Source organism: Marmota flaviventris, chromosome 4 (assembly GCF_047511675.1).
Source record: "Marmota flaviventris isolate mMarFla1 chromosome 4, mMarFla1.hap1, whole genome shotgun sequence".
Taxonomy (NCBI): domain Eukaryota; kingdom Metazoa; phylum Chordata; class Mammalia; order Rodentia; family Sciuridae; genus Marmota; species Marmota flaviventris.
In genome coordinates, this window is record NC_092501.1 from 136,315,390 (window position 1) to 136,342,198 (window position 26,809).

Sequence of the window (26,809 nt, forward strand, 5' to 3'; positions counted from 1 at the left end):
CATGATTACAATATTCCTTTTAAACCACCTGCATTTTCAAGCTCTCTTAAAATGCACCCAACTATGGCTGCACCTTATTCATGCTTAGTATTGATTATCAAACTGTTGGAGGAAAAAAAGTTAATTTTAAATCTTCAATGATTATTTGGAAATGTGACATGATTTACAAAGACTATCTGAAGCCCATACATCATTGCATTTGGGGATTCCAAATAATGCCATGTTCTCCCAATTTACTACTCGGTGTCTTCTGGCCCATGTGATGTGTCGAGGTAGTGTCACCATGAACTGCAAAAATACAGAACCCCAGAGATGCTCACAGATGAAAATGCAGAGAAATGTGGGAGATGTGGATAATAAGCATCTAATATTTTAGAAGAGTCTGTCTCTTGTCCTCAGATGCCCAAGGGGAAAATGCTATTCTAAAGTCTATTTCAGAGAGCTTTGGAAAAGTGCCTTCAATTGGCCACCTTATGATTTGCCCAAGTGATCAAAGGAAATTGCAAAGAGACAGAAGTCAGCAGTGTTCTCAGGATTGGCACATTGTACAAACTGTGAACAAAACATTATTAGCTTCTCCCAAGACCGACAGCAATATGCTTGAGAACTATTCATTTTGACTACAGTTTCTTGTAAAGTAACATTTACCACTCTTAAAGTTCTTATTGGAGAGTAAGTGGGGAAAAAAATGCCACAGATTTGCACTGAAACTCTACTTTTGCAGCAAGAAGCTGGAGGGTCTGGGGGTTGAAGTGTTTAGCATAGCTTGGGTGATGGGCTGGCAGTCTCCATAACTAGACCTCAGCAATTACTTAGTTTTACAATTATTCCCTTTATGAAGGGTTCCGTTTTTCTTTCAAGCAGAGGTGGAATGGGTCTAAAGGAAATTTTTATGTTCATATTATGACACCAATATTTTTCTTCAATGATTATCGTGCACGTACAATGGCCTCAATTACTAAAAAACATATTTGTTGCTAAAACCATATGCTGACTTTTGTTGCTGTCAAGGAGTTTTGCTTTCAGAAGAGTAAGGGGGACCTCCCTTCCCACATGTTTTTGCATCTACTCTATTATGGAAACAAAGGGCTCTTACCTCATAGCCTATTGATATATCAAGTAATAAATGTGACAGTTACCGGTTCTATTTGCCTTATCCAGTCTTCCTGCAGAACTGAAATGTAACATGTTTCTTACTAGTAACAGATGCTTGAGCCCTTCCTTTGAAATTCCTCTGGAGAAGCTGCCCTGTTGATTCTATTAGGAGGGAAGTAGCTTTATGCAGATGTCTGCTTGTAGGGATGCATTGTTGTAATTGCTGTTCTGCGACCCCTCGCTGAGTACCATGCTTTTCTCTTGTAGGTGATGTGCCTTCAGGACTTTTTTGGTGACGATGACATTTTTATTGCATGTGGACCGGAGAAGTTCCGTTACCAGGATGATTTCTTGCTAGATGAAAGTGGTAAGGAAAAAAAAAAAAGTTCAAAACCAGGGGAAATTTGAGGCAGCTTTCCAAAATGAGCTGTACCAGGCCAAGATTATGTCAACTCCAAAGCTACCAAATCAGTTTCAGATCCCCAACCAGCATGTCTTTCCTATATCTTGAATTTCTTTGATTTTTTTAAATATAGAAAACAGATGAAATGATAATTGGAAAGGCTAGTCATTTAGAAGAATAAATTATTAAGGGTTAATTTATAACCATTTAATATCTAGGTTGATGTTTTATAGAAAACCACTCTTGGATTTCTACATTTTTAATTGTATATTTTTTTCTCAAAATTTATAGTGGAGGGATTTGTGATCATAAAATTATTGAGTATGTTTCTAAGCTCAGCTTTCATGTGGCCTCCTTGAATTCCTAACTGAGAAAATGGTTTGGTATTCCCTTTCCTGTAAAACTTTGGAATTTGTGTGTCATTAGCATCTGTGTGAGGCATTGAGAAAAGAGGAAAGAAGTTTCCTTCCAATAATAAACTAAATGCCACCCTCTCTAATTGATAAAGAAGGGACAACCGATAAAAAGGGGAAATGAATATGAAAGGTTGTAACTTTGAGAATGATTTTTTGGTATTATGCATCATTTCTTAAATTAATATTTTTCACAGAAAAGATTATTTTAATTAAGAGACCCATCCTTGCTAATATTTAATTAGGGAAATTTTGCATTTATTGACAATTCAAATTCTGTCTAGCTGGAAGTACTTTTTGAAATGATAATGAATTTTTTTTTTGCTCCATTATCCTGAAAGAACAAATTAGTGAGCTTTTTGACAAAGTGGATGGGCAATACTTGACTGATAGGATCTGTGAAGTAATGTAGTGGTCTCACTCAAATACTGCAGACGCATGTTCACATGTAGTATCTACATTATATATATGCACAGTCATTGGCCATATGACAACATTTTGGTCAATGACGAATCACATATACATATATAAGGGTTGTTCCATATGATTATATCACTTAGTGATATCATAGTCATTCCAGTTTAAGCACATTCTATGATGTTCATACAACTAGATCACCTAATGATGCTGTTTTCCAAACATGTTCATATCATTAAGCAACACATGGCTGTATATGTATTATTAGTTGTATGCATTTAAACATTCTACAGTTGTTTCATATATAAAAATGACTTAAGCTGTGTTGGGAGGAATACAATAATTGCTCCATTATTATTAAAATTACAAATGCCCAATGAAAGTGTGTGTGTGTGTGTGTGTGTGTGTTCATTTGAAGAGATTTGTTTTGGTTCAAGGATCCTAACTGAAGAGTAGTTTGACATCTCTTGTCCTCTAAAATAAATGCATTCCATCTTTATAACTGATAGATGTGCCCTTTGAGACAAAGATGTATGTAAAAACATCACAGGTAAGGTGTCCTTATGGGGGTCTCCCTGTGCCTACGTCTACTTAAGGATAAGGCAGCTTTGTCATTGTGTAGAACAAGTGAATATTTCCAGTCAGGCAGAAGAGCTGACAGCACAGTTTTGAGAAAAATAAATGGCTTTGACTTTCAATTTAAAGAAAATAGCTGCTTCTGATAGAATGGTCTGAGACCAGATGCGTTCTGAAATGAAAATCCATTTGTTGCTTTAATATAGAAAACAGACTGTCGAATGCAAACTGGAATAAAGCTTAGTTTCAAATCAGCAGAGTTGGCTATGGGTTCCCAGGCTCTCTGGTCATTATTCAGCCCTCCAGGTAGACCTAGGGCCACACTGGGGGCACCCACACAGCTAGCTAAGCTTCCCCAGTTGACATTGTGCTTTCAACTCAGGAGGTACAGCCTCCTCCTCCTGTTCACTGGCAGTGATGGGCACGGAGACTTTCTGAGAAGTACAATAGCACATTGTCAGAAAATCCTTTGCAAATTTCCCTTAGAATGCTTTCTCCTTAAGAAAAGACATGTACACGTGAGCACACATACACATGTACTTTTATACACGTGCATGTGTGTGTGCACGAGTGTGGGAACACACACACACACACACACACACCCCTCATCCTTCTTTTGTGGCTTGACTCCCTGAAAGGAAGGCTACTGCACCCCATTTTTGTGAGCACTCCGCATCCTTTCCCCTGATGAAGGTGCCCTAAACATTTCTTGGTGTGAAATCCATTCCTGAGTCACGTGTTCTCCCTCATTCTAAAAGAAGCACGTGGATATGATGGTGGTGGTGGGGTTGGAGAGTTGGATAGGAAAAGAATCTAAATTGAGCTTTTACTTCCTTGGGTGAACTTACCCTGAAACTAAATTCACACGTTGACAACTGCAATTTTCCTGTTGCTTGTACAGCATGTTCTGGTGCTAATGTATTAAAATTCGAATCTTTTTTTTTAAGTGCTCCGAGCATGATTTAGCCCAGCTTATCTGTACTTGCTAAATGGTATTTGCAAATTGATGCTTCATTTGGCCTGTTCCATAGCCTCTTCCTCAAAGGCGTGTCAGCAGGGGGTACAGACATCTTCAGAATTATTACTCTCAGCCCTGAGCAGGGCTGCGCTTGATTTAATGGCGCCAAGAAGTGGCCTTTTGCTGAGAGGCAGCACTTTTATTTTATCTTTCAAAATTAACCCAGCTCCCAGTGAGTTGGGGATTAGCAATAATACATCCCCCTAATTATTGCTAGGAAAGCTCCTAGGGATGTAGCTTAAGGTCTTTCTAGTAAAGAGTTTTGCCATTATAGACTCATAATTCACAGGGTCACGAGGGAGCCAGATGGATATTAGAAACTGTGAGGGATCCTCTTTCCTCCCCAAAGTTTTCACATGTAGAATAAAACCCCTTCCTTGTTCTAGTTCAGAATGTAACCATTTTAGCGACATTGTCATCAATCAGTGGAGTCTTAGCACCTTCGAAATGGTGGATAGAACACTATATATAGAGACAGAGAGGCCGACAGATCCTTCCTATGCTTGGCCTGCTGTCTAATTTAGAATGATGAAACATTCTCAGGGAAAATGCCAAACTGGAGACAGGAAGCTCAACATAGTGTTGCTTAGATGTTGATGACAAACTGATGAGTTTATGATTTGTTGCCATTCAAAAGTGACAGGAGTGCCTTGAGAAATGTCCACCTGACATTCATTCACTCCTTGGTGATGAGCCTGACACTGTATGTCACAGTTTGTCCACCTCCTTGTCCTCAAAGCCAATGTCCCCACACTTACTTTGCCAGTTTCTTCACCCATTCACCTCACTGCCATGGGTGGCTCACCCCTGCTGATCCCCCCCACCATCGATAGCCTTAAATATCTCTCAATCTCTCTTTACTTTTCTAAGAGCTTGATTGCTTTTATCAATCAGGTTCCAAGTGTTCTTGATTCTGATGTCAATAGGCATTATTTTAAGCTTTCATATTGTTGTTGTTGATTACATTGGTTGTTGCATTAGTGTCCTAGGGTTGCCATAACAAAGTACCATAAACTGGGTGGCTTAAAATAAGAGGAATTGGTTGAAATGAGAATCTTGAATGTTACCACCACCCCACACATACACACACACACACACACACACACACACACAGATAAATTTTTGGGGTGAAGAATATGCTAATTACTCTGATTGGTCATTATGCTATGTATACATATACTGAAACCTCACACTGTACCCCATAAACACATAAAATTATTATGTGTTAATTATAAATAAAAATTTTGAAATATATAAAAGAGACCACCCTAAAAATCTTTTGTCTCACAATTCTGGAGACCAAAATCCAAAATTAAGGCATGGGCAGTGGTGCAGTGGTGTGCTCCATCTGATGTCTCTGAGGCAGAATCCTTCCTAGCCTCTGCTAGTCTGGAATTTTTGAGCAGTCCTTGGCCTTCCTTGACTTGTGGCGGAATCTCTGCCTCTGTTCCAATGTGGCCCCTTTCCCTGTGGGTCGGTATGTGTGTCCAAATTTCCTTCTTCTTAGAAGGGCCCTAGCTATTAGATTTGGGCTACCATATAAACTAGAGAATATCTGCCAAGACCCTGTTTCCAGATGATTTCTCATTCACGGGTCCTGAGAGCTGGGCCTAGAACATATCTTTCTAGAGAACAAAATTCAACCTGAATTGTTGGTAGCTGTGGTGATTTTAGTTGATCTTGGATTACAAGTAAACTGATTTTTGTTTTCTGTTTTGATCTGTCTTTGGGCTCTATAGTGGTAGCATTGTATTTATTGGTAGAATACATGGACAACAGAGCTGTGGCCAGGCTACGCTCCACTTCATCTGAACTTTCACAGTTAGGGCTCCTCATCTGGTAGGTCAGACAGTTTGAGAATTTCAGTAATGTAGTTGACAGTCCCTCTCTTGAAATCCCTTTGACTGAGATGAAAATGTATGGGTTGAATGGTATAGGAAGATATGTTTTTAATTGCTTGAACTACCCTGTCCAAAAGGTACTGATTTATGGATAGATGTCCGATGTTCTGGTGGAGATCTCTGTTTAAATTAATCCTTAAGGTTCCTGTAGGTAGAGACTGTATTTGTTCCCTGGGAGCCACACCACAGGGTTTTGCATGATGGAAGTCCTCTGGGAGGGGTGCTAATGTGGTTGAAGACAGAGTGAGTTTCTACAGGGATTCTAACAAGACAAATTGCATCCAAGAAGATCACATCAAATTGGTATAAACAAAATGTTGTGCTCTAGGGTTAAAAGAGAAAGGAAGGAAAAGAAAAGTCAACTCTACAATCCGATCATTCTATTTGGTTAGGAACAACTTAGTTTTCACTGAAAGACATGTGAAAATTGCTTTCAGTTGACTGCAGGTTTAGTGTGAGGTGTAATCTGGCTCATTTGCTGTGTGTATTGTACATATATCATGTATATGTTATAAAATGTTTCAGCCTCTCTGATTGAAGTTGGTGAATGTGGAATGAACCAACAAATTAAGACTAAAACTGGGGGCTGGGGCTTAGCTCAGTGGCAGAGTACTTGCCTCGCACGTGTGAAGCACAGTGCTCGATCCTCAGCACCACATACAAGTAAACAAATAAAATAAAGGCAGGTTGTCTATCTACAACTACAAAAATAAATAAACAAATAAAAATGTATTACTTACCAGTCACAAAATAAGTATAGAGGAAACACAAGTCATTAAGCTTTCAAATGACTTCTTTGTGAAATGCATAGTGCTTATCCTTCTGTAGTTATTAAAACTCAAAACTTCACTAAGGCCTTTGGTGTGTGCGTGTGTGTGTATCTGTTTTCATGCATGCACTCACACAGTTTCCTGTCTCTGCAGAACACCATTCCTGCTCCTCCCTATACTAGACAGGCAGACCCATATGGAATAGTGATCTAGAATCTCCCTGGTGTGAGATTCTAGAAGGGACATTTCCTCAGCTTCTCTTAAGGACCTCCATGATGTTGGGTACCCAGGATCTGCTTGATAAATGTTTCTAGGAATATTCAATCCTAATTATTTTTCTGGGACTCATGTCCTGAGTGAGATATGACAGAAGTTCACAACCAGGGTCCCCATACTTTCTCCAACTCTGAGTGATAAGAAAATAGGGTGCAAACCAGGAATAATAGAAACAGTACTGGAATAGCCTTAGAAGATATAGATTTTATTTAAGCTCCACCTCCCACTTGCTGTGTGGTCTGTACATCTCCAAGCCCACTTCCTATTCTGTAAAAAGCCTTTTTTCTCTGGGTGTAATGGACCTCAAATAAGATAATAAATGTCAAAGCACGTTCAAAACTGTGTTCCTTATTACTTAGTGAATGACACCTCAGCTGAAATATACCTCCTGGTGGACTGCAGATGGACTCAGCCATGGAGATTCATTTTCAGGACTTAATTGGAGTCAGATGTCACCAAGATTGACTTTTGGTATTCTTTAGAACCCAAAAGCAATTTCTACTTCTTTCTTCTCACTCTTAACTTTTATTCTTATGGTAAAGGTAAGAGGAAAATAAAGTGGACTTTGAAGATACCCACTCTTCTCTGAAATGAAGCTCTGGAAACTTAAACCAAATCACATTTAGAAGAACCAGACAGTTTTCTAAAACTTACAGCATTCAGGAGTTCCAGCCCTTAGGAAATGTCACCCCCTCAACCCTTTTTCTCTGTCCATAGTGGTCTGGATCAAAGGGGTCTCTGATGGCCCTGCTGCTCTGTCCTGAAGCTGGTGATGCTGGGAAACTATGAGGTCATTGAGAACACTGGAAAATGTAGAGTCTGGATAAAGACCAGGCCTCCCCATAAAGTGTTTTTTGTTTTGCTTATTTATTTATTTTGTGATGCTGGGAATCAAACCCAGAGCCTCACAAATGCTAGAAAAGGGCTCTACCAGTAAGCTACACCCTTAGCTACCCATTATGTGTTTTTTAAGCCACTGTTAAAAAATTCATTCATTTAATCATTCATTAATTTATTCAATAAGCTAAGCTAATTTACTATGTTGCAGGCCGTGTGATAGACACACACACAAAAAAAAACTATAGATGCTAACATAAAACATGACCCTTCTTACTGGCCTTTAATGTTGCTTATGTCTAAAGATGCCAAGGGATCATAGGTAGTGACCAAGAATATTAAACATTGCTGCTGCTTCTCATGGATTTCTCTCTCCTGAAAAATATTATGGTAAAACAACTAATGAGTCACAGAAGACTGACAATTCTTTATAGATTTACATTTTAATTGGATTAGGAGGCCAGTTCACATTAAATATGGGGCAGATTCTTTGAATGTGTGATATTTGTTGGCGGTGAAATATTTTATTGTTTCAGTAGACATCAGTTCTAGGAATGTAAAATTATTTTCTTAAGAATTTGTTATAGCTGTCTTGTTGAATAATGGCCAAATTTTTGTGACATTTCACTGTCTGAACAGAGAAAAATGAAAAATATGATATGCCCATTTCTGATTTCATTGCCTTGTAGAGTTCATTTTGATGTTTGAAATAGAGGGTTTGGGGGTTTGGGTTGTGAAGAGAGAGCACATTGGCTAGCCTGTTTTTCTCGTATTCCTCTTTGCCTCTTAGCAGTGAAAAAACTATAGGGCGTTCTGGAGACTTTCTTGACCATTGCTTCCTTTGAGCTCATGCACAAATATAAAGTTTCCCAGAACATAGTGATATTTCAAATTTAATCGACTGCCAAGCCATAGAGACATATAGAGTATTGCACTTTGGAGACAGAATCTAACTCAAGCACAAGCTATTTCCTTTGCCACAAATAGATAATTTTCTACTTAGGAAATCAAGGCATTGTGTAACACATGCAATCTTTTCTTAACATTTTTTTCTTTTGGCCCGCAAGGACTTCTTTTTATTGCATTCAGTAACAGGAATACATAGGTTGTTGACATGGAAAACACTATAAAATGTGGCACTGAACATGAATCCCAGACACTAAGAGTCTTGGAGGTCATCCATTCCCCCTTTCCCACCATATAGAAAACCTCCCTACAGCAAAACAGCAATAGTTTACTCCATCCCCAGCAAGAATCTTCTGTGAGTGATGGTTTACAACTTTACAAGAAGGCCAATTCCACTGTCCACTAGTGCAGATTATTAACAAGTTCTTCATTTTATTGAGCCAAAATTAATCTCTCTCTGGCTTGTACACAGTGGTCCAATTCTGAACTTCCTGAATAATAAATACCACCCACTGCTGCCATTCCTAGACAATGAGCTTTCCACCTAGCCCTGGAGGATGATCAAAGTCATTCACCATAAATGGTTTTACTTCCTTTCTTTCTGGACCATATCTTCATGTCTCCATATCTCTCCCCTGCTTCCCTTATCTTTCAAAGGAAGAAGAGTCTCTCTTCCTTTTTAAAAAAGCAATGACAACATTCCTGATTTTGTCCTGTTTGGTGGTGACCTTCTTTGTTAGAATCCCTTTCCTACTGCTCTTGTGGATTTGCTGCTTTACCCTACCTATCTGTCACTTTCTTCTTAGCTCATGGTCAGGCCTCCAGATCTCTCGTGTTCTAAAGGAGACTTCAGTCATCTCTGTTATCTTCTCAAACTACCTTGTCTTTTTTTCCCTTCTGTGCAACTGTTAATAATAAATAAACTACTGTCCTGGAGCCTCGGGTTCCTTATTCTGACTCACTTTTGATTACTTTGGATTACTGGTACACAGGAACACAAAAGATTATGGGGTTTATCAGAATTTTTTTTAAACAATTGTCTTTCACCATCCTTTTTGATTTTTTTAATGGCAAAGTTCTTTTGCCACTGGAGGATACCTCCGCAATCCGAATATCTTTCTGATCCCTACTAATATAGTAAAAAGTGTTATGGGCTCTTCTAGGTACAAATTACCATCTCAATTCGGAAGTAAAAATATCTAGTCCCATGTGATGGTCATTTAAAACTGGGATTGTTTTTCACTCCTACCTAGGACCCAACATAGTGAGTCATCAGCTCTGTAGGACAAGGACAAGCTTTATGCTTTCTCTCCTTTTCACTCACCTGCTCCCTAGATTTCAATCCTTCCAGATTGGAATAGAGATGAAGGGTGTGGGGCAGGATGATGAGGAAGGGGAGATGGACATCCTTACTTGGCTGTACTGTTGGAAGATAGCCTAACATTCTCTGGGATAGCAATTGTTGTGTCCCCTTCAGGGACTTTCGCTGGGAACAGTCCATTCTGTTCATGTGGACAGTTCTATTTCTTCCAGCTTTGGCTGTGTCTCCCTCAGTCCTTATTTTCTAAAGTTCTGCCAATTGACCTCAGACGGTCCTCTTGGGAAGAACTTAAATCAGCTCCATGCCAACTTGATCTTCAAAAACATCAAATCAATTGCACTTCCTTTGTCTCCAATGAACAGCCCAAATAATTCAACTGAGCCTTTTAGTTTTATCAGAAGGTCTCAGGTGAAAACCCAGCACATGAACATTAGTCAGTTATTTCTGTCATTTCTCCTATCCACAGAAGGTACTGACCAAGCACTTTAGGTCTCCAAGTGAAGTCCCTATTGAGGCAAAGGGGAGTCTCTCCCTTCTTTTGGAATGATACATAGCACAGTTCCCTAAAGAAATCCTTCTCACAGATCCCATTTCTCTCTAATAACTTAAGCCTTATTTCCACTTAAGCCTTGAAGTGGAAATAAAGCTAAGGCCTGGATCTGTTTATATCTCCTTTGAGATTTCTGGAAGATGATCCACCTCATAATTCACTTCAATATCTGGAACACATTTCTTTGGAGTCTGGGTGAAACTTCCATTTTGAATACTATTTCATTTGCAACTGGCTTTCATATCCACCACGTATGTAACAGATCCAATAAGCAAAAAGCAGGGATATCCCTCAAATATTTTGCATTCAATGTTCCCTCTCTCTATCTTTCTCTTTTTTTCTTTTTCTTCCTTGATGTCATTGTGGCATTTGATGTTTTTGATGATTCCCTCCTTGAAATTCTCTCCCCTTGATCTTCAGAGTGTTTTGCTCTCTTGGTCTTCTGCCCACTGCTTTGACTACTCCTGAGCTTCTTTGAGTGTTGTTTTTCTGCCATATATTCCCTAGTAATTGTTCCCTAAGATTCATTCCTCAACCCTTTTTTCTACTTAATTACTCTATTCCCAGCCAAGTTCATCTGCTTTAATGGCTTTAGCAATGATGGTGATGGTAGACAGTGATGGTGACAAATGGCGACCAGATGGTATGCAATAAGCAAAGCCTTTGAAGTATGTATAATTTTCCCAATTTTACAATTAAGGAAATTAAGCTTAGAGATGATAAATAATTTGTTCAAGGCCACACAGCTAGTTAGTGTTGAATAGAGAGTTCAAAACCAAGTTTGTCTATATCGGACAACACATTCTTAAACTCTAAATATGCCTCCTCTCAATCTGCATCTCTAACCCTGATTGCTTTCATGAGCTCCAGAACCATATTTCCAATTTGCTAGTATGAACTTGCCTAGGATTATTCCACAGCCATTTGAAATTCAACACATCCCACAATTGAACACATCATCTGCTTGGCCAACTTTATTCCTCCTTCTGGTTTCCTGTGTTGGTTCAGGACATCAGTACTTTCCCTAGCACAGAGGTTGCAAAACATGGAGCCAGTTTTACTCACCCTTCAACTTCACTCCCCATAACCAGCACTTTGTTCCTGTGCTTTCCAATTCCATTATGATCATCTGATCTCCTCATAATCTCTTGATTGGACTGTTATAAAGATGTGTTAATTTGCTTTCTAGGTTACAGTCTTTAGTCATTCCACCCCATGTTTGGACATAGATTGATTCTCCTTCATTTACTTAAATAGCCCTGTACTGCCCACAGACTTCTTGGCATGTCATTCATTCAAGGACAGTCAACCCAATTCTGTCATATCCTTCCACCTATCATCAACGCTTTATTCCTTTTCTGCATTCCAACAACAGGGTTATTTGTTGGTCTCCCCAAAGCCTTTTATTTGCAATATCTCTGACTTTACACATACTGTCTCATCAACCTAAAATATTATTCATCCTTTCCTTCTCCCTACCCACCCAAATCTCTCTTATCGTTTGAGTTCAATTCAACAATTACCTTTTTTGCAATGCCTTACCCTATCTACTTGGTTTCTGTCCATTTCTGACTTCTCATTCTTTTTCCTGTTTTTTTTTCTTTTGTTCTTTTCTCTATCACAGCATTTTGATAATTCTGTCTTGTGTTATGGAGCTTTATAAAAATTAATATAATTTATAAATATTAATAATATTCAATTTTCAGAAAAATTCTGTAGTATTGTTTTACAAATAAAGAAAACCAAGATAAGAGAAATTAAGAAACTGCCCAAACTCATGTATTAGTCAGGGCTCCCCAAATAGCTATCTATTCTCTATGTGTGTGTGTGTGAGAGAGAGAGAGAGAGAAAGAGAGAAATTGATTATAAGAAATTGGGTCAAGTGAGAAGATCCATGATATACTATCTCTAAGCTGGAAAGTCAGTTATATAATTCAGTTCAAACATAAAAACATGAGAGTCACCCAGTGATGTAAATTTCAAGTACAGGAGAAAATGAGATAAGCTGCCCCAGTCAAGCAGTGAGGGAAAAAAAAATATGTTGCCTAAGGGAAGGAGGGATGTAAATTTTTTCTTTCTAGGTTTTTTTCTTCTATTTAGGCCCTCAATGGATTGGATGCTGCCCACTCACATTGGAGAGGGCAGTTATCTTTATGGAGTCCCTCTATTCAAATGGTAATCTCACTTAGAAATACCTTCACAGACATCCCCATAAAATATATTTATTCTGACCTATAACATTAACCATCATATTCACATGCCCAGTGGATCACAGAATTGGAAGGAAGACTGAGGATTCCAGATTCTTTACATTTCATCTTACTTAATTATAAGTGTTTTGAGATTGGACTATGAATCACTTCTCTCTATATCCCACAGCACTTATGGGTACCATGAATATAGTAAGGGCCTAAGAAATGTTAGCTAAAGCAATGAATGCAGTTGGAATCTATTTCACCTCTCAGCCCTTCAGATGTTTGAGGACTATGACCTAGTACTTCCTTCCAGCTTTCTTAGGCAAAGTTGCTACAGATATTTCTCCTGAGACCACTCTATTATCTTGGTTACTTTTCTCTGGCTACTCCATAGTTAGCAATATCTTACCTAAAATGGCATTTAGTACTTAACACAGTAGTCCTTGGGGGCCTTCAAGAATGTAGAGAATAAAAAATATTTGATAGAGACATCAAACTTGTTCAAATTGATTTTAAGAGTAATTATAGTTTCTTTTTGTCAGTAGCCAAACAATGCAGACTCATGGTTAACTTTGACCTGCTGAAATCTGAGGGGCATTCTGATGTGATATCAAGCCAGGTTCAACTTGCTTAATTGCATATTTGAGCCTCCATCCAGTGCTTTATGTATTCATGCTAGATTGCATCTTATTAATTTGAATCATTAATTCTGGCCATTTGAGAGTCTGAACCATCCAAATTCTGCCTGAGGATAAATAATGGCAGAGAAGGAAGTTGAAATAAGGTCTTTCTGGCTTCTAGGCCCTTGCCCTTCCCAACTAAGTTGTGTTTCTTGGGGTCGTCTAGTCAAAGACCGATAGCATAGCTGCTTAAAAACTCTCAGACAAAAAGAGAAAGAAATGAAAAGCTCTAACAACTCTCACATGTGTCCTTATAGGCAACAGTGGCAGGGTAGCTTCAAGCCCAGTGTTCACATTTGACTGGGTCAATCTCTGTTAAAAGATAATAACTATTAAAAGATAAACATAGGCACATTAAAATGTTAAAGAATGTGTTGGAGCAGACAGCAATTCATGAATTGGGCAGCACCAAATGAAAAGTGGTTTGGAATCCAGAGGTTAGTTGGCCATGTCTTATTGATTAAGCTTAAGTTTTATTTTACCTCTTAAAATGAGTTTTGGTTCCATAGGAACCCCAGGTGCCGAAACCATCTCAGCCTAATAGACTCCTGATTAACTTTTTTAACAAGCCTTAGAGAAGAAGAGAACAGGTTCCTTGTGCCTTCACACATACCCTAAGTACAGGAGGGTTCTATCCTTTTAGTGTGGGTCCACAGGGAAAATGTTTTCATTCCTTCTGAAATCTGCCAATTAAATCCCCCATGCCAAGCACATATTAAGAGCCATGTAGGCCATTTAACTTTGGAAAGCTAAATGTCTACTTACAGGAAAGCTGATGAAGTGAAAAATCACTGTGGACAATGTTTGATATGAAGGTGATATTAAAAATCACTGTTAAAATTGGGTAATAATTTGATATATGTGTCTTTACAGGCTGTCTGTATAGATTTTCATTAATGTAAGTGTTCTGAGTAAAATATAATAAGATACTGATATTATATGTTTCCTCACTGCTTCCAGCTAGATCTTCTGTCTAAGCAGTTCTAGAAAATAAACAAATGCATAAGCTTTTGGTTAAAAAAAAGACGAAGAAGAATGGAAGCATGGATGACTTATCTTCAGGTGTCAATAGGTAGAATAAAATCACTATGAAATTATGAGCCTCATTTTTCTCAGAGGCCTAAAATGAATATGGTGAAGTAGATTTTCTCTCTGAATTTATGTGATTCCTAGTCACATAATCAGGGAACAAAGCCAAAGAGAAGCAGCAGCCCTGTCAATAAAGCATCAGCAACTGGACTTAAAGAATAACACGTATCAGCACAGGGGAAGGGAGCCAGTCAAGGCCAATTGTTGCCAGATGGTCAGGGTGGACATTAGTATGGCCTCAGTCAGAGACAAGTCACTCTCTACAGGTAGTTACTCACATACATGGGGGCCCTGAGTTGATGATTGTCTTTTGTTCACTTGTGGGTGTCCCACTCATAGGACACACTAAGCTGGGACATCTCACTGATGTGGCACAGAGCTCTGCCTCGCCTCCGAGAACTGAGGTTAAAAATTTTGAGTGCCTGACCTCTACAGGAAATAAATATTTCTTCTTTCATAGTTCTGCCCCACAATCTTAATGTCAACTTAGCCTTTGTTTCACACTTGACAACCTTTCAACAGAATTATTCACAGAAAGCTATTAGAAGTCAGAAGATTAGTGTTCATGTAAAATAAATAAATAAATAAGTAGCTTATGGAAAAGCTGAGCCTCGTGGCACACTCCGTGATTTGGGAGGTTGAGGCAGGAGGATTGCAAGTTCAAGGCCAGCTTCATTAACTTTTTGAAAATAAAAGAATTTGGGGATGTAGATCAGTGGTAGAGTACCCTTTGGTTTGAGCCCAAGCTCCCTAATAATAATAATATAAAAAGTATTTTTGCCTCTTCCTCAGGTGAGATATAAATTATTACCATGTCATTTTAGTCAGTTTTTTTTATAGCTGTGACCGAAAGATCTGACAAGAACAACTTAGAGGAAAAGGTTTGTTTTTTTTTTTTTTTTTTTTTTTGGCTTATGGTTTCAGAGTTTTAATCCATGGTCAGCCAACTCCATAGCTCTGGGCCCAAGGTGAGACACAACATCATGGTGAAGGCAGAAGGGAATGGCAGAGGACATGACAGGCTGGAAGCAGAGAGAGCTCAAAATATAAACCCCAAAGGCATGCCCCCAAGTGACCTACTTTCTCCACCCACACCCTGCCTGGTTATAATTACTAGGAAGTTAATCCATGTCAGTGGATTAATCCACCGATTAGGTCAGAACTTTCATAATCTAATCATTTCACTTTTGAACATTCTTGTATTGTCTCACACATGAGCTTTTGGGAGACACCTCGTATCTAAACCATAACCCGTGTAATGGGTTTTCCAATATGAAAGTTAGGAGAGTTTTATATACTTTGTAAGAGAGCTTACAGACAATTAACATAAATTAAATTATTATATCACAGAAGCCTAATCTTATGTGTTTCTCCATGCCTACGGTATAGATCAGCTTAATTTCACCAATATTGAGTGAATATCTACCGTGTGCCAGACACTATTCTGAGCACTAGACATCACAGTGAACTAAAGGAAGATTCCGGTGTGATTCCTGCTCACACCGAGCTTACATCCTGTTAGAGGAATATATTTAATATATAAAAACCCTAAGTAAATTAAGTCTATTAGAAGATAAGTGCTATGAAGAGTGAACTCGGAAAGGGAGTGTGTGGGGAGGATTCCAGAGAGAAGGACTTCAGTAAGGTGACATTTGAGCAAATAAGAGGACAATGGAGCCAGCCATGAAGGTCCTAGAGGATGAACACTTCAGGTAGAGGAAATGGCTAATGCAGAGGGCCTGGGGTGAGAGTGCCTGACATGTCCTCATACAGAACCCTGTAGTGGCAGGTGGGCTGCAGTGTAATTCCAAGCTAAATGCCTGTAGTCAATCTTCAGAGATTAAAGACACCATCCCAAATGACTGTACAGTTACATAAGAGCAATCCACAAATGCAGGAGTCCCTAGGCTCCCCATATTTCTTACCAAGTGGCTGTAAATGCAGAGGTTCCCATATCTCCCTCAGGTTCAGTAATTTTCTAGAACAACTCACGAACTCACAAAAGCACTGTATTTATAATTATAGTTTTATTTTGAAGGATGTGGATCAGGAACAGCCAACTGAAGAAAAATAAAGGACAAGGAGGTCTGGTGGCATACCAAATGCAGGCCTTCTGTGCCCTCTCCTCCAGGGATGAGGACTCATCACACTCCCAGTTTATCAAACAGGAAGCTCACCAAGTTTCTGATGTCCTGTTTGAACTATTTAACATATATCTGAACAATAAGTCAATGTGGGGGACACTGACTTGTGATTTTTAATTGGGGTTTCATCGTGTAGGCATGCTTGAGTAAATTGTTCACTGTGTGATTGAACTCAAATATCCAGCTCCCCACTCCTCCTTCAGGCCTTCAGGCTGATAGCAAAACGGCTCTCTCCCAACTAAGGCAAGGCAGACTAGCCACTCTACTTTGGCAAGCCTACCTCATAAGTTTGATTTCTGTTCAAGAGTTATAGAAATGCTTTCACAACTGTGTACAGTTTGCACTTGGTTAACTGTGCCAAGAGAGACCTGTAGCATGAATCATCAGAGGATGTGCTTAATGAAAAATCACTTTTATTTGCTTGTAGAGGCTCCCTTATAGTTCATACTGTGTATATTTCCTTCAGATAGATCAGTTGGGATCTGGATTGCTTTTGCTCAATAGAATCGCTAGTTATCGGAGATGAAAGAACCTTAGGGAATTTCTAGTTCAGCTCTTCATTTCACAAGTGAGTCAGCCACTTAAAGCCTAGAAGGGTTAAGTGACTGCCCACCATCAACCAGCAGGTTACAGTTAAAACTGAGACCTGAAGCTTCTGACTTCTAGTCCAAATCTTGTTCTGTTATGTGAAGCTGCATCATTTAGACAGTTAGTCCATCAGCATCAGCCTAACACATGACCTCAGAAGAGCCTGGAGATGGGGGGTCATAGGTCATACCAGCTTTTACCCCTAGCACCTGTGTGACCCTGGACAAATTACTTACCCTCTCAGAATTGGTATCCACTGGTAAAATGGAGACACAAGAAGTGCCAGTCACAAAACATTGTAACAAGATTCAAATGAGATGATGCAGGGGGAACCACACTGCAAAGCTGCCATGTAATGGGCAAGTGTTATACTTAATGTCATTATTTTTGGGTGCTTGGAACCCTCATCTGTTGATGGAAGTGCAACAGATTTTAGATCTTTATTTTGAACTATTTAACAAACATTTATCTGAACAATATGCTAGTCAATGTGGGGGACACTGACTTATGATGAAAGATCTCTCCACAAATAGGTCACAGAAAGAGGACAACCATGGTTGGCAGAAATGCTAAGTAAACTCAGATTGGAAAATGGAATAAGAGCTGCGTAGGAACCCAAAGAGGGAAGCTCAGAAAGCCCAGCAGGTTGTACACTGTTCAGTAGAATAAGACTCCTGAGTTGTTCCCTGACATTAAGATTCGATTTGCAAATACCATTGGCTGTCTATATCCTTAGGTTCCACATCTGAAGATTCAACCAACCAAGGACAGAAAATATTGGGGAAAAAGTTGAACTTTTACTAAACATGTTTGACAATTTTTCTTGTCATTATTCCCTAAACAATGTAGGATAGCAACTGTTGACAGCATTTACATTGTTAAGAGGTGTCACAAAAAATCTAGAGATGAATTGAAGTATACCGAAGAATGTGTGTGTAAGTTATATGCAAATACTGCACCATTTTATTTATTTAAGGTACTTGAACATCTGTAGACTGTGGTATCCATGGAGTCCTAAAACCAATCCCTTGTAGATCCCAAAAGATGACTTTATTCTTTTTCTTTCAGAGAATGTCATTATATGCAGTTCTTCTTGAATACCTAGCTTCCTGTATGAACTGTAAAGCTAAGTTCATAAGGTTTTAAGCATAGAAGATGCTCGCAGAACCACACTGCTTAGAGTGAGGTGCTGTGTGGTCATATTCACTACAATGATTGCATGTCGTATTCTCTGAATACTGGATGAATAGTAGGCACATGAAATTATAGTCTGTACACAAAAACTGATATAATAGCAAATCAAACAGAGTGATGAGAGCTATTCAATATAAAAATAATACAAAAATGGTTCTTGACTTAAGGAGAGTAAAATTAATCTAATATACACTGAAAATAGAAATATACAACTAAAAACACGTTAGAGTAGGACTTTTTTGTGAACCTGTTTTGTAGCCCAAGAAAAGTATTTTATCAATGTGATTGATAACATTATTTTTAAAATACTCTTAAGATGTTTCTCTTTATTTGGACCGAGCCTGTAGACTAGTTAATAGATGGCATCACTCTGCAGCTTTGCCTGAACGTGTTGAGAGCATTAGCATATTTTATGTAGTCTTTTATGCACTGATGCTAATTATATAATTTCTCATGTTTGGCTTGTAGCCAGCAGCTACAAACTCTGTGTTTGAATTATTTAGAGTGATTATAATTCTCTTGCCTGAATACCTCTACTTTAGCAGTTTACAAGAGAAACTTGGTCCAGGATGCCTGTAGCAGGTTGCCTTGGAAGAATTCTAACTAGTCTCCCCCTTAGCTACTCTTTGGTGTGCTAGGCTTCCAAGGAGGACAGGATGAGGGACAATCTGCCAATCTCTAGCAGGTTTATTAATCCACAAAGTTACAAATGGATCAGGGAAATAGATTATAAAATTATTTTCTCACTTTGAATTTTGGTGGTATAGTATAAGCCAGTACTACTAGAGTATAGTGGATAGTTCTAAAAGATATTATCTAAACTTGGGATCAGTACCCTTTTTCTGTAAAGAGCAAGATAGTCAGTTTTTTAGGCTTTGGGGGCCATGTGGTCTCTCTTGCAACTTTCTCAGCCCTACTGTTAGAATGTGAAAATAGCTACAGACAATACGTAAACTTTGAGTGTAGCTGTATTCTAATAAAACTTAAGAATAAGCAATGGGCCAGATTTGGCTTGTAGTCTGTAATTTGCTGAATCTTGATCTGAACCATTGATTTTTAATCTTCTGGGAAGACTAAAAAATCTTCCTTCATGGAAACCTAATGAGAGCAACGAATTCTATTCCAGAAAAATAAACATATTCATATATAGGTGGTGTGTATACACATGCACAAAATGATAAATCTTCAATTTCCATAAGTTACATATGCCCCAAACTCACCCATGGACCCAAAGTGAAAACTCTTGGTCTTAATTGTGTATTGCTGTTGTTGTCTTGCAGAGCCTTTGTAAGGGTCGCTGATACTTTGGGTCCTCTACTCTTTAAAGTTTTGGCTCCTACTTAACTGAGATCAGAAATTTTCCAGACTTTAGTTGGAATCTGCAGTTCATGTGGAGCTCTTTATTAAAAGGCCAAACACCTCAAGGACTTTTAAGGAATTTGGAAAGATGGAGACACGTACTTTGGGGAGAGATGGAGGCTAGGTGCAGTTTACATGTGACAAATGGGTAAATAGCGGGTGACTTGGCAAGTTGAAACACAAAATACCCTCCTTGTGATCCCACTTGGGTGTCTTGGTCCACTATGCCCTCTCCTTTGCTCAAACAATTAGTTTAGCGTGTACCTTTGTTCTGCTTTTTATTTTTCTGCCCTGTGAGTATTAGTGTGAAGATTCCCTGAATTTTTTGTAGTATTCTTGACGACAAGGGCTAGTAGACTCTTGGGTCTCTTCTGTCCTTCTGGGATATTCTTCACAGAATTGGTACCTTTCTGGGACAGATATGAGACCTATATCTAACACCTTATGCCTTGTAACCCACCAATTGTGGCATATTGAAATACACAGCATGGAAATATTGTTACTACCATTTCTACTAATAAAGACATAACTGTTGTCCTTTATGGGACATTGGATATTGAATGTCGCATGCTAAGCAGTGTGCATTCATTGATCTATGGCATCTCTAATCTTCTCAAGATGAGTGCAAATGCTGAAGTCCAGAGAGGCAATGTGACCTTCCCAAGATTGTTCGGTTAGTACGCGGCAGAACTGGAACATGAACCTTGATCTGCCAGACAGGCCCCACATTGTCTTTGCCTTGAGACCATCTCTTATTGGGACAAATTATAGCTCACAATGATTTAAAACTTGGCCAGGATATGTATCACACAGCTTTTAATGAATATAAAAGTTTGGCCTTTATTTAATTGTTATTATTGTGATTGTTCTTTTCACTTCTGGTGATGAAAGAGAACACAGAGACCTTCTGGAAGTTTTACCTCACTGCCCTTTTCCAAAATACGATTTAAGGCTATGCTTCCTGCTCCAGACATGACTCACTACTGAGTCAGGGGGCTGAGCCAGTGTGTCCTTTATGTTTTGTTTAGTGCCACCAGCTTTATGGTTTGTCTTGTAGCCTCTCCACCCCCCACTGCTTTCTCATAAGCCTCCCAACACCCACAGAATTGATTGTCTCCTCCTTCACAATGCTTCTCAGGTCCAGGGCAGTCTACCCGGCCCTGGCTGGCTTCCCAGTGACTCAGATGCCCTTTGAGCAACTCAGGGGAAAGTGGTGAAGCTGTTGGGATCCCAGACTCTGCTCTGGAGCCCAGCTGGGAGGCTGAATCCCCTTCTGAGCCAGACTAGAGTGTGACCTCCCTGGTATCTAAGGTCCCTAAGGGGCTCTTGTTATCCACTCACATTTCTTCTTCATCTTAGTGCAGAACAGCCAGGCATCTTCCCAGTGCATTCCCTTCTTGAGATGCTCTGGCTTTCTCAGTAGCCAGTTTGCTTGCTGACCAACATTCACTTGCTTATGTTCCTGATTCATAGCAGTTACTCTAGTCCTTTCAAAAGTCAGCATAGTCAGTACCAGAGTCATTTTCAGAAACAAAGGAAAGGTGATGCAGAGTTTCATTTCTAGAATCCTGGTTTTGAAGCCTTGTGTTATGCATCATTCCCATGAGGCAACTCTCCAGGCCTCTGCTTCCTTAGGTCCAAAGCAAACAGGTGCACTGAAAAGAGCTTTGAGACGTCCTGTGACAGCAGTGGGCTTGACATACGACTTCTTGGTGCAAGTTGGGCCACTTGGAATTGTATGACTTTGGTGAAGTGTCTCACAGCTCAGAGCCCATTTGGTCTTAGGGTTTTCATCAGAGTTGAACAAATACATGCAGGCGTTTGACATAGTCCTTGGCCTGGATTGATGCTCAATAAATGCTGACGCCCTTCCAGCTCCTTCATTCCTTTGCAGTGCCAAAATTCCAGGCTGTATTAATTAAAATGTGAAGTGTGAAGTTTTATGTTCTTTACAGTTTGAAAAGTGCTTTTATGTATACTATTTCCTGCAGTTCTCACAACAATCTTGTGTGGGGATAGAAGCTTTTAGTTACGTTGCACAAAGAAGCAGATTCAGAACCCAGATCTGACCTTCAGTCAATGCTCTACTCTACGTCTAATAGGCAGTCAGTCCATACTTATTGCTCATTCACGGTATGCTCAGTATGCTCTGCTCTCAACTTGGTGCTGTGCAGAGAGTGTGGGGAATGTGGTCCCTCTCTGCAAGAGTTCATAGGTAAAGCTGGGTGGAGGGAAGTGGTAGGCAGAAGTAGTACCTGAAATAATCTACAGTCACCCAAAGAAACCCATTATTAACTGTATTCAAGGCTGTGAAAATACGCTAACTATTATTTAGGTTATAAAATATGATTCATTTTCTCAGTCACTTTTTCATAATGATCTTAAGAGAAAAAGAGTTAAAAATGAGGCATGATTCAGCTGAAGTCATATTTAAAACAAACAAACAAACAAACAGAAACCACCCTCCCTGTATGTTTCAAGATCAGGACAGGGTTTCTAACCTTGACGAAGTGTTTTGTGGGGTAGAGTTCATCTTCATCAATAGGACATAGGGAGCATTCAGGGGGATGGCCACTACATTTGTGTATTCATTTTTACCTCTAACAATTCAATGCCCCAAATTAGTTGCTACTTCAGACATCTCGTTCTGTCATCAGTACCATTTCCTCCCAGTTCCTGGGGTGGCAGCACCATCCCTACCTTGTCATCTGGTCTACCCCTTCCTATGGTCATCAGCCCCACCAATGTGTCTTCCCAAATGTCTCTAGATCCTTCTTTCATTCTCTGAGTTACTGCAGAAGCCACTTAAGTTATCTTAATCTTAATTCCTTTCTTCATTCATTCAAATTATTCATTGAAGCATCCCCTCCAGCCAGGCGCTATGCTGCCACCGTGTTACATATAATGCATTTGGTCCTTGCCTCATGGACCTTCATGTCTCATGTGAGCACAGACATTAAATGAGTAATTACAGCAATGAAGTATTTATGCGAAAGGAAGCCCAAGGGACTGTGGGACCAGGTTTGGTGGATATAAAGTTTGAGGTTAGGAAGCCTTCTTACAGGAAGTTGATTTTAAGTTGAAACCTGCAGGACTAGCACATTTAACCAGGCCACTGAGGTAAGGTAGGATGAGTCAGAGGGTGGATAAGTGTGGGTGTGTGTGGTGGAAAGGATAGGGGGCGAGGGAAGAGTGCTTCAGGTAAAGGAACACATGTCTGAGTACCAGACATTGGGGGACTAAAAGAAATCCAGGATGGCTAGACTGAAAGGAGGAAGGGAAAAAGTGACAAGAAAAGATAATGAGACCTGGTAGTGACAAGCCTTCTAAAACCACCATAAAAGCTTGAGACATCCTTCGAACAGTGGGAAGCAGCGTATGATATGATCCAATGTACCTTTAAAAAAGATCTCTCTGGAAACAGAGTTGAGAATGGATTAGAGGGGCCACAGAGAATACAGAGTGTCCAGTTAGGTGGCAATCGAAATAGATGTTATGCTGGTGACCTACTTTGGGTTGTTGGTGGGGACAGAGAATGGCAAATAGAGTTAAGAAACGTGGTGGAGGGGGGGACAAGGGAAAAATGGAGGAACTTTGGGCAAAGGGGAGGGAGAAAACAGGAGGGGGCATGGGGGCAGGACAGATGGTGGAATGAGGTGGACATCATTACCCTAGGTACATGTATGACTGCACATATGTTGTGACACATCATGTACAACCAGAGAAATGAAAAGTTGTTCTGCAATGTGTACAGTGAATCAAAATGCATTCTGCAGTTATATATACCTAAGCAGAATTAATAAATAAATTAATAAAAAAAGAAACATTTAAAAGCAAAACCCAGCAGCCATGGTAACTCACTGAAGGTGAGGAGTGAAGGGGAGGAATGGGCAAGTGGCAACTGGCTGGGGGCTTTACTGGGTGCTGCTGGTTCACTGTAGCAGGGCAGCATGGGAGGAGCAGGTGGGAGGAAGATACAATCAGCTTTTTATGTGTAGGGGTCTTAGGTAGAGAGGCCCCCATAGCAGGCGTCCCTCCTTCTAACCCCTCCCATCCCAGTTCCATCTACACACAACCCGCAGATTAATGACCCTCAAAGTCCACTTGAGAAAACTTTCCACAAAGTTGAATGTGTGGGGCCAAGGACATCCTTCTTGCCCTCCATGGTCTCAACCTTGTCTCTCATTAGCACCTCCATGAAATTCACTGGTTTCCTCCCCAGTCCCCATGGATTTTCCTCAACTTCACTCACACCCCTTCAATTCCTTCTTCAAGCCTACCTTCTCAATAATATTACCTACTCTCCAGGTGTTAACAGGTGTGTTCTTGCTCTTCATTTTGCGTGGGGACCATATTACTCAGCATTCATGACATTTTATCCTGTTATGTATTTTGCCTCTCTTGGTTACTTAGAAAATCCAGATCTATCATTGTCAATAGAGTTCATTGTCTTGTCCCTTCTGCTGTACTCTGTACAGTTACGTTCTCCATGTATCAAGGCATGGACATGTGAAGGATAGGCCTATGGAGTGGTGGACAAGGCCCATGACATTGGGCAGCTTGGTGGAAGAATAGATTCAAAGAGAATTACAGATATAGATAGCTATCCATAGACACACACACACAGATAAGTGGTTTGTCATTTATTTAGTATAAAATAGAGAAGACAGAAGAACTGTGAAGTTTGAAACAACAGTGACACATGGAATACAGAAGTTATAAAAATGAATCTGGCTATGTATATGGGTATTTGAAGAGGAAAACAATTGCTGCTGATTAACGAGCTCATTCTATCTGCCAGGCTGTGTGTTGAGCACTTTCCACAGATGAATTTGTGCAATTCTCACACCTTCCATGAAGTAGAACTGATGTTATCCTGTTTTTCAGAAGAGGAACGAACGCGTGGGGTTTGAGAAGGAAGACCTTTGATGGGTAGTGTTACAGAGCAGGGGCCCTCTGGAAAGTTGAGGCAGTGCAAAGACCCTCCCTTCAAACCCTGAGTCTTGTGATCAAGTCAGAAAGATTTCAGACATGTCATTCACAGTAACAGGAATGAGTTTATTGAAGGAACAGGAAAAGGAAAAGAAGACACTCTCAAGGGAGAAAGTGGGTCCTCCCTGAGAGAGAGGGACAATGTGCTTCTCCGGCACTCCAGTTTTATTGGGGATCTCAGAGAAGTTTCCAGAGGTTTCCACCAGGTCCACCTTTTGACTTTTGACTGATAGCAATATGACATCAGACTTTCAAGTTCCCACTGATGTTGCAGCTCTAGGTCACCCTGGCCCCTGCTAACCGGTTCTAATTGGATCTTAATTACACATTCTTACAGATTTTATTGTTAGGAGGAATTATCTTTATCTCCCTGAGTTTGAGAATCTGGTCACCAGAGTCTCCTGGGTTCCTCCCATTGACATTATCTCACACCTGCGTTTCTCGTTGTTGAGGAACATGACATATCCTGTCCATTTAGTCAAGGGAGGGCTATAGGTAACTTGTTTGTTGGAAAAGAAAGCATGTGGAAGTCAGCACAGTGGGCCCATTTTATAGAATTATTCTCTTAACTTCTTTGCATCTGTCTGTCCCCTAACAGTAGAACCAAGATGTGAGCCCAGCCTAACTAACTCAAGGGCACACCAAACCATTAAGCTATAGTGCCATTTGGGAAAGGTAAAAGAGAACTCCAGGTGAGGGCTAGTGATAGAGGGTGATTGTCAAACTGATTCAGGGCTCCGTAGGTCCAAAGAAGAACCTCAGACCACCCAGCCAGAGGACAAGCCCTCCCCACTGGCATATTTTCACTCATTTGGGGCTCTGTGTAAGATTTGAAGAAAGGATTGAGAAAAAGTTTAAACCACTGGATGCAAGGATTCCAGTTGTATGGCTGTTGAAGATGACATAGAATAGGTACCCAACACTGTCTTAGGTGCTGCAAGTCTGGAGAAGCCTTCCCGGGCAGAAGAAAGGTGCCTTCTTCCAAAGAAATGAATCTGCTAGCTCCAGATTGAAAGGAATTAATGTACTTTTAAAATGTAGTCTTTTAAACTAAGTTTCAAAAACTTGGTTTGAAATTCATAATAAGGAAGATTTCCTTTTGGCCTTGACAAATCATAAGTCAACTAGTGAAATAAAATGGAAGTTGTTATAGATTATCATCATTTTTCAGAATGTTTCTGTAATTTTCTTATTGGCATCTTATGATGAAAGAGGTAAAGCTGTGATTTACCTATGAAAGAGGTAAAGCTAGTGATTATTAATACTTTCTATCCATGGAAAGCTATTACTGCAAGTAGGTATAAACAGGACATTGGAAATCAATTAATATTTTCCGTTTGATCTCTCAATTAATGTTTGGAATGGTATCCTCTGTTGCATAAGCTTGAAATGCCTCACCAATACAAACCTCAGCACTCCACACTTTGGGTCTGAATCTATGCCACCTCTTAGAGGGAATGTCTGCCAGGTATTAAGTATTACATAAAAACAAAGCTTCCTATCACTATAAACCTGGATATAATTTATATAACAAATTGTACCTTTATTTGGAGGGAAGAGTATATTTATTCCAGATTTATTTTTAAATGCATTTAAGGAAGAAAAATGAAAAGTCTGCATATATTGTATATGAGCTACATGATAATATATAGAATGGACTCTTGACAGGTTCACAGTTCACACCCTAGTAGGCATGCTCTTATGGCAACATTCAGAGAACAGATTTATAGATGAATAGCAGGCATTGGATGTGGTCTCTACTTGTTCTTTCTTCTGTCTGGCATCGTGAGTGTGAGCTGGAGGCTCTGCCCTCACCATGACTGCCTCATTCTCTGAAAGACTCCCTGAATTCTGGACTCTGAGATGAATGTCAGACCAATTGTGCAATCTCCAGCCAACTAGAGAACACCTCCCAAGAGGTAGCTCCCTACAGGAATTGCTATGCTGATCTGTGCTCAACTCATTCTCAGGATAAGGAAAGATTTAAGAAATGCCATGCTGCCAAGGAACTTGAATCATATAGGTGGAGGTCATGCAGCTGGAGGTGACATACTTAATGGAAAGAGTAGGTCCCCTCAGAGAGAG

At 39.7% G+C, this 26,809-nt stretch overlaps 1 protein-coding gene across 2 annotated transcripts in view; it reads left to right on the top strand.

Moving 5' to 3' along the window:
- The window catches only part of Dclk1 (doublecortin like kinase 1), a 320,710-nt gene that overhangs the window by 163,052 nt on the left and 130,849 nt on the right, over positions 1–26,809 (top strand). For both annotated transcript variants that reach the window (XM_034636480.2, XM_034636488.2), the window contains exon 4: positions 1,363–1,462. In XM_034636480.2, coding sequence (XP_034492371.1) covers positions 1,363–1,462 — 100 coding nt within the window. The remainder of the gene's footprint in view (positions 1–1,362; positions 1,463–26,809) is intronic.